Genomic DNA, 9,643 nt, shown 5'->3' on the forward strand with positions numbered 1-9,643 from the left:
TGAAGTTATTAAAATATGAACATTCTACTATTTGAAATTCTCTAAATTTGAAACTTTGCAATTTGAAATTAATTAGAAATTATTTGATTTAGAATGTTTTCAACTTCAAACTAAACATATAACTATTTTAAAATAAAAATGAATCTCACATAATATAAAATCCAAACTCGAAAGCTTCAAAATTAAAAAAAATTTATATAAAATGGAATTTTGTACAACTTAATCAAATCACTACTTTCTTATGAATTCACTCTAATAATTTTTTTAAATCTAGCAGTAAATAATCTTAACAATACTGCTTCATTTATAAAAAACATTTTGCGGTCTAAAGGCGATGTGGCTCAAGGTTCTCCGTAAGAGTATCTTTTTCTAAATCAAAGTAATTCACCACAAATATTCAATTAGAACAGTTATTCTCAATATCCTTTAAAACTAATTTTATATTACTGAATGAATTAGAATCAATCACTTAAATTTGAGAGAAAAAATGAAAAGGTTATTTTAAATGAAAAATCATTATCAAACCAAAAATATTGGAAAATTGGTTGGTTCACAGTAAAAAGTAAAATATAGTAAATTATAACGTCAGTCTTTAATTTATTTATACATACGTGTGAAAAATTTATTTTATTCTCCTTACATCAGGAAAAACCTGAAAAGAAAGGTATTTTGGTATCCTCGTGATTATATTATTTTAAATACACTTGGAAGAATTCAATATTGTAAATAAAAAATTATAAGAAATCAAAGTAACAAATAGGATTTTTGGTGTCAATCAATTTATCATAAGTAATTTCCACTTTTTAAATATTTTGAGCTTCAATCAGAATTCCTGAAATTATTATTAAAAAATGAGTCTTAAAAATAAAATAAGCACGAGCAAAAGAAAATTTGCACTGGAAAGTCACCTCTATCTTTTATGTTCTTTATTAACAAATTTAGCGACTCTGTACTAGCAACAACCACAACAGGTGATGATATCGACAATTCTTTTGAATTAAATGAAAAATTTCCTTTCCTTGAAACCCGATATATTTTATTTATTAAAAGTAATTATTTCGAGGATGATAAAGGACAATTCTTCGATATTAAATATCAATTCTGTCGATATTTATTTCCAAATATTCTATAATTACGTATATATAAAACTAGACGTATTAAATTAATTAAAAAGACATCTGGATCCGGTTTCGTACATAATATAGATTGACGTCTTATTAAAAGCTATTTAAAAGCTACTCAAATCATAGTTACCACCTCTCAGTCCTTCGATAAAAATTAATACAGCCTTTTTCCCTTATATTGCTAGCATGATTCACAATTTCGTTCGCAACTCTCGTACCTACGAATTTCTTTAACAAATCCTAATTCCATCCAAACCCTATCTCGTCGATTTTTATATTCAAGGAAGAATTCAACGAAGAATCCAAGGAAGTGTCGATTGCAGAATCACCAAAGCTTTCCTCCATTCCCAATTGCTACAACAATCATCAAATATATATTAAATGATTTCTCACCTAGAAAATTAGTGAAAGTAGGAGCAGTGCGCCTACAAAAAACGGTTTAATAGAATACTACAAAACTCTTAATTTCCCCTCGCCCTACCCCCTCCCAAACCTCATTTTCCCATACTCCATTATCCCTCATTTCCCTAACTTCAAAACCCTCACTATTCATATTTCTCCTACTTTTCCCTTCATTCACTCCTCCTACTACCCTTTATTTCCCCTAACTTCCCCGGCAATGATTTCCATCTATGCTCCTTCCTTTACTACACTCTCGTTATTCCCCCTCATTTCCCTACTTCCCACCACTGCTTTTACCTTCTTTTCCTCCTTTCTTTTACCCACACTCATCCTACTGTCATTCCTTTTATTTCCTCTCACTTCCTTAGCAATGATTCCCTCTTACGTCCCGTCCCTACAGCTCTTCTTATTTCCCCTCACTTCCCTACACTCCGTTTCCCTTTCCACACTTTTCATACTTTACTTCATTTTATATTCCTTCACTTCTTGGGCAATAATTTCCATCTATGCCACTTCCCATTTTACCCTCTTCTCATTCCCTCTGACTGTTCTTACTTCCCTTCTCTTTATTTTCCCTCACTTCTCTGCCAATAATTTCCATCTATGCCCCTTCCCACACTATCCTTTTCTCATTTCGCATCGCTTCTCTTACTTCCCCTCCACTCCTTGTACCTTCTTCTCCTCCTTTCTCCTACCCACAGTCCTTTTACTTGCATTCCTTTTATTTTCCCTCACTTCCCCAGCAATAATTTCCCTCTGCGAGCCTTCCCCTACTACCCTCTCCTTATTTCCCCTCATTTCCCTACTTCCCACCACTACTTTCACCTTCTTCCTCTCCTTTCCCCTACCCATACTCCTACTTTCATTCCTTTTATTTCCCCTCACTTTCCCAGCAATGATCCCCTCCTACGTCCCTTCCTGTACCACCCTCTCCTCTTTCCCCTAAATTCCCTTATTTCCCTCCACTCCTTTTACCTTCTTCTCTACCCTAATTTTCCACTCTCATTCCACATCCTTTCATTTCATCTCCCTTCCCCTCCCCACACTTCTCTTACAACCCTTCCCTTAATTTTCTCTAACTTTCTCTGGAACAATTCCCCCTTAAGGCCTCTCACTTTCTTTCCCCTGCTACCATCTCCTCACTTCTGTTACTTATCCCCTAGTCATTTCCTCTACTTTCCCACGGTTATTTCTCCTAATTTTCAATCCCCTCATTTTCTATACTCATACTACTCATACTTCCTCTCCTTTTATTTCCCCTCACTACCCCTTTCCCCACGTAACCTACTCCCCTCCCCATAATATCCTCGAATTTCCCCGAAAATAATTTCTCCCTAATTCCCATCACTTGCCTTCACCTAATACCCTCTATTTTATTTCCCCTCATTTTTCTTACTCCTTTCCACTTCTTTGACTTCTTCCCCATCTTCCCACACTTCTCCTACTCCCCTTCTTTTTATTTCCCTCACTTTCCGGACAACAATTTCCCTCTACACCCCTTTCCCTAATGCCCTCTCCTCATTTCCCGTAACTCCTCTCACTTCCCTTTTCTTTATTTACCCTCACTTTCCCGGCAATAATTTGCATCTGGCCTCTTCCCTTAATATCCTTTCCTTATTTCCTACCACTTCTCTTACGTCCCTCCACTCCTTTTAACTTCTTCCCCACCATAATTTGCCCTACTTTCCCACTCCCATTCCACATCCTTTCATTTCATCACCCTTCCCCTCCGCACACTTCGTCTACAGCCCTTCCCTTAATTTCCCATAACTTCCTCTGGAACAATCTCGCCTTACTGCCCCTCAATTTCCTTCTCCGGCTGCCATCTCCTCATTTCTCTTACTTACACCCAGTCACTTCCTCTAGTTCCCCAACATAATTTCCCCTAATTCTCAATCCTCACGTTTCCTAAACTCTCACTACTCATACTTCCAATCCTTTTCTTTCCCCTCACTGCCCCTTTCCCCACGCATTCTACTTCCCTTTCCTGCATATCCTCTTACTTCCCCGGAAATACATTCCCCCTAATTCCCCTCGCTCGCCCCTCTTTAACTTTCTTATAATCATTTCTCTTCACTTCTCCCCACACATTTCTCCCATTTCCCCACTCAAAATTTCCCTCAACTTTCCATTATTTGAAAAAAATACGACGGACGGACAACCTACCTAAACTATCAGGGTTTTTGTTTGGGGCTGCGAAAATCGAAAAACTACTAAATTCTTGGAAACTAAATTTTTTAAAACAAGGATCAGGGTGCCTGCTAATTTTTGCCCACCAAATTCACGATTATTTCTCCCTTGCAAACGTCAAATGTTGTTTTACTAGAATAACGAATGAAACATATTTAATATAAGATTTTCCTATGGGTTAGTTTATGCAATGTGATATCTTATCATATTTAAGCAAAATGATATTTTTTTAATTTATGGTGCTGAGAAAAATAAATACAATTATATAACAATTTTATTCCTTCAGGTATTTCTATACCCGATGGTGACCCTCTTCAGGTAATGATTATTCTGAGCATTTTTTTACATATAATATAATACAATTTCGATGGCTTCATTAGCTAAGAAATTTAGATTAACATGATAGCTTTTATTTTTAATAAACATATCTTGAAGAGTAATTTAAAAACTACTTTTAATCTTTTATCACAACAGGTTAATTACACTGACATGTGTTTATTATAATATAGTTATTATATTATTATATTATATTAAATATAATAGATTGTTAGAAAATTAGTTGAAAAGTCTTTAAATATTTTTCAAAATAAAATATAATTTTGATATTTTCCCATGAAGCTTGAGGAATTTTTTGTATTCTCTTGAAAACTTACAGAATTCTTAAAAGGCTTCTAAACTTTGTTACGCAATCTTCAAAGATCCAAGTTTAAAAGTTTTTGAAATTTTTTAAAATAATTAGATTTTTCCTGAAAGTAAAAAAAAATCTGCTTGAACTTCTAAATATTAAAAAAAAATTATTCATAATTTTCCTAAAAATGTTTACAAAACTCAACAAAATGGACCAAATTGGCGTTAAAATCCTCTGGATTATTTTTTAACAAATTCACAAATCTCTTGGAACGTTTTTAAATATTCTCTTAAAATTAATTTTTGAAAATAAAAAACTTTTTTAACTTCCCCAGAAATCTAAAGGAGCTTCTAAACTTTTGGTTCGCAATCTTCAACATCTATACAAGTTTTAAATTATTTTCGAATCTTTTCAAAACTTCTTGTAAATTTACAAGATTTTTTTATAAATTTTTGTAATTTTGCAAATTTTCGCCTCAAAATCTTTGACTCTTTTTCGAAATTAATATAATTAATTTTAAATGTTTTCCAATGTTTTGAAAGTTTAAACAAATATATATTTTTCAATTTTCTCTTATAATTTATTATTCAAGATAAAAATCAAGTAAAAATTCTCTCATGAATCTTAATATATGTTAACATTCTTTTATTACTTTGAAACCTTTTAAACTTCTTAAAACTCTTCTAAATTTTGTTTCGAAATCAAAAATCTTCCTGAAATTTACAACAAAATTCACAATTATTAACTAAATTTCCGTAAAATCTTTCGAATAATTTTTAAAATATTTTTAGAAATCTTTTTAAATATTTTCTTGAAATTCATTTTTCAACGAAAAATTAAATAAACAAAAATTTATTTGAAATTTTTCCATGGATCTTTAGAACATTTTTTTTATTCTCGTAAAACCTTTGAAAGTTCTTATGAAGCTTCCAACATTTTTGTTCGAAATTTTTTAAATTCTACACTTGGTTTTAGATTTTTTAAAATCATTTTAAATTTATAATTATTTTTTAATCTTCTAAGCTTACTCTGTTTTTTTTATAAAAGTTTGTGATCTTACAAAATTGAAATTTTTGCCATTCAAAATTTACTTTTAGTGACAACACTTATACGGTATTTTATAAGGGGCCATCCACAAATTACGTCAGTCATAAGTAAAATACATGAATTTTTAAACAATTAGTTGAGTTTTGAATTTAAAAAGATAAATTCTGAAAAAAAATAGTGAAATTAAATTTTCAACAAAGAAAAAAGAAACTTTCAAGAATAAGTGGAAATTTTAACAGAAACTTAAGATTTTTCATTAAATCTCTTAAAACCTTGCAAAATACATAAAAGCTTTTTTTCGAAATTTACAAAAAAAAACTGCATTTTTTTATGTTTAAAATATTCACAAGATTTTAAGTATTTTAGAATTTGATCAAAACTTCTACACCGTCTAAATATCTTTTAAGATTATTTAATTTTCCTACAATTATAGGTATCGGTTTTTGTCCATAATTTGATTTTTCTCGTCTCTTTAAAAGTGTTTAAAAGTTTATAAATTATAGTATAATGGCAAAATGTTAAGAACGGAATAATTTCAAATTATTAAAAAACCATTTACAAGTAAAATGTTTTCTTTTATCAATAATTCAAATTAGGTTAATTCCCGGTTTTATTTTAAATTCCAGGAGTTTTCCGGGTTTCCCTCTCGTCTTTTTTATTTTTATTTTTTAAATCAGAATCAACAAAATTAAATGTTTGTGTAACTCGTTTTTTTATTGTAATTTGAAAAACATAGAAATAAAAAAGACAAAAAACACAGAACAAAAGGAATTTTGAGGTTGCCTCCTTTTTTATTCATATTTTTAACAGAAGTTTCAGAAAAAGCTGAATATTCACCTACATTTTAAACTAAAAAAAAAAAAAACACAACTAAAATTCAAAAAGATAGTTGAATTTTTAACCAAAGAAATTAATTTTTAATCAAAAAGATTAAGGTTCAACTAAAGAGATTACTTTTTTACCAAAAAGAGAAATTTCTAACATTGAGTTGATATTTCACCTAAAATATACGAATCAAGTTAAAATATAAATGGGAATTTTCAGAAAAAAATTAATTTTTAGTCAAATGAAATAATTATGAATCTAAATAGTTACATTTTAAACAAAACAGAGAACTCGTCGACCAAGAAGATGTAATTTCTATCGAAACAAACAATTTTTCAGGGTGTCTAGCGATTCTCAAGAACAAAATTCCAGGTTTTTTCTAGGTTTTCCACGTCAAGAAATCAAAATTTTCCAGGTCTCCTTTTTTACAGCAAATAATGAAATAAACGTTTGGCATACATGTAAAAAATGAGCCATTTCATTCTTTATTGGCCAAACATTTCTGAAGAAAGCCGAATCGTAAATAAACAAATTCTTAATTTTTTGCGAACGTGAGTCGTTTTTGTGAAATCTTTAGGAATATTTTTAAATCTTTGTGATATCTTTGAAATCATTGAAATCTTTTGAAATCTTGGCGAAGTATTACAAAATTTAGTGGAAGCTTGAAATTCCGGTGAAATCTATTGGCATTTTTCAAAGCTTTTGTAAAATCTTAAAAATGCTTGAAATCTTTGTGAACTCTTTCTTTAATCTTTGCTTGCGAAATCTTTTGTGTTTCTTTAAAATCATTGAAGTCTTTTGAAATCTTCTCAAATGTGTTGAAACCTTTTGAAATCGCTTAAAAACTTTGAAATGTTTTGAAATTCTTGAAATCTTTTGAAATGCTTTTGAAATCTTTATGAATTCTTTAAAGAAATTGTGAAATCTTCCCTAAGTTTTTTGTATTCGTTTGAAATCACTGGAATATTTGAGATATTAGTTAAATCTTCATGAAATTTGTTGTAATCATTTAAAATCACTGGAATATTTGAAATCTTTGTTAAATCGTTTGAAATCTCATAAAAAATTTTGATAACGTTTAAAATATTAAAAATGTTTTTAAATTTTTGAAATCTGTTATACTGTGTCCTTGCTGAATTTTTTAAGTCCTTGAAAGCTTTAAAATCAACGAAAATCTTGTGCAATTTTTTAAAATCTTTATGAAATCTTTGAAATATTTTTTTAATGTTTATTTAATCTTTTTTCGCGAAATATTTTCTGTTCGTTTGAAATTATTAAAATCTTTTAAATCTGGTGTACTGTATCCTTGTTGAAATCTTTGAAAATCTCGTATTGTTTTGAAATATTTATGAATATTATATAAAATCTTTGAAACTTTTGTGAACTCTTTTAAAATCTCCTAAACAATTTTAAAGTTATTTAAAATCTTTGAAGTGTTTTTAAATCTTTAAAATCTTTGAAATCTTTAAAATCTTTGAAATTGTTTAAAATCTTTTAAATGTTTTGAAATCTTAGACATGTGGTCTAATATACTCTTTTTAAAATCTTTTTAAAATCTAAAATCTTTTGTAAGTGTTAAAATCTTTGTGAAACGTTTGAAATCTTTGTGAAATGTTAAAAATCTTTATGAAATGTTCGAAGCCTTTGGGAAATTTTTGTGAAAACTTGTTAATCTAGTGTAGACGCCTTTTTTGAATGTTTAAAATCCTTGAAATCTTTATGAAATATTTTGAAATGCTTATCAAATCTTACTTGAATCTTTGTTTGGAAAATGTTGCGTATTCGTTGAAGTCATTAAATTATTTGAAATATTTTTAAATCTTCTAAAATGATTTAAAACCTTTTGGAATCGTTTCAAATGTTGGAAATCTTTGAAATCTGGTGTACTGTACCCTTTTTTAAATCATTGAAATCCTTTCAATCTTTACAGTTTCAAAAAGTTTGTGAAATTGCTGCGAAATCTTTATTGAAATCTGGCGTGCGCGCCTTTTTTAAATCATTCAAATCATTAAAAACACTCAAAAACAGAGTGATCAACCCCTAGAAAAATCCGTTGTATGGCAATGGCTTATTCTAATTATGAAACTGAATTAACATCGAAATTTTAAACTAATCATTTTTATAATTTCTGAGTTGAACACCTCAAATAAAAGTTCCTTGAAATATCTTTATTTATTCTGTGATAAACAAAAGATCAATTATGTCATGACGAATAAACACATTTTCAGCAGCAAGATTTTTTTCTAAACGAGATGTTTCTTTCATAATAGGCTAAAATATTTAAATTACACTTCAAATTTCGATAAAATCACTCTTTTAAATGAAAAAAAAAGAATACTAAAAATTGAAGGTTTTCTTGAAAAAAAAATCAAGGAGATTTCCAGGGTTTTAAGGTTTTCAAGGTCACTAGGCACCCTGTTTTTCGACAATAAATTGAATTGTTAAATTATCAATCTTTTATAATTTTATTTTTAAATCTCAATCAACAAATTTAAGCATTTCTGTCAACGCTTTTTGATTGTGGTTGAAAAAAGGTAGAACAAAATAAACGAGATAAAAAAGAACGAAGGGGAATTTAAAATTGCCTTCTTTTTTATTCATATTTATAAAAGAAGTTTAGGAAAAAGCGAAATATTCACCTGTATTTTGAACTAAAAAAAGGAACATTCAGATAGGTAGTTAAATTTTCAATTTTTAACTAAAATTCTTAACCTTAAACCAAAACAAAACAAAAAAAAGAATTTTCAAGCCAAAGGATGAATTTTTCATTAAGAAGTATAATTTTCAACAAAATACATGAGTTTTCTACAAGAACAAATTAATTTTTAAACAAAAAGATTAAAGTTCATCTAATAAGATGACTTTTCTACCCAAAAGAGAAATTTTTAATACAATAGTTGAATTTTTACCTAAAGTAGACGAAACAACTTAAAATTGAAATTGAGATTTTCAATAAAAAAATTAATTTATCGTGAAATGAAATAAATATTCATCTAAATAGTTATATTTTCAACCAAACAGATGACTCTTCAATCAAGAAGATTAAATTTCTATTAAGAATGATATATTTTCGACAGCAAATGTAATTGTTAAATTATAAATATTTTTATTTTTATTTTTAAATCACAATCAACACATTTAAATGTATGGCTAAATGTTTCGTTGATTGTGATTTCAAAAATAAATAAAAAAGACGAGAGAAAAAAGAACGAAAGGGAATTTGAAATTGCATTATTTTTTTCATATTTATGAAAATTTCAGAAAAAGAGAAATATTCACCTGCAAAGCAGCAACTTGGGTAGGATCGCCAACGAGAAGAATCTGCGTTTCATTGTCAGAGTCATCGGAAAAGTGAAGTCCACCATCTTTACTCAAGAGAAATGTCTGCAAATAAATTGTCACGAGTAAATTTATTTTATTTTTTATT

At 28.8% G+C, this 9,643-nt stretch overlaps 1 protein-coding gene across 2 annotated transcripts in view; it reads right to left on the bottom strand.

Moving 5' to 3' along the window:
- Positions 1 to 911: 911 nt before the first annotated feature.
- The window catches only part of LOC117168692 (zinc finger protein 143-like), a 38,763-nt gene continuing 30,031 nt past the window's right edge, over positions 912 to 9,643 (bottom strand). For both annotated transcript variants that reach the window (XM_033354374.1, XM_033354373.1), the window contains exons 8-9: positions 9,496 to 9,600; positions 912 to 1,478 (exon numbers count right to left, since the gene is read on the bottom strand). In XM_033354374.1, coding sequence (XP_033210265.1) covers positions 1,365 to 1,478; positions 9,496 to 9,600 — 219 coding nt within the window. In that variant the 3' untranslated portion in view covers positions 912 to 1,364. The remainder of the gene's footprint in view (positions 1,479 to 9,495; positions 9,601 to 9,643) is intronic.

Source organism: Belonocnema kinseyi, chromosome 3, assembly GCF_010883055.1.
Source record: "Belonocnema kinseyi isolate 2016_QV_RU_SX_M_011 chromosome 3, B_treatae_v1, whole genome shotgun sequence".
NCBI lineage: Eukaryota > Metazoa > Arthropoda > Insecta > Hymenoptera > Cynipidae > Belonocnema > Belonocnema kinseyi.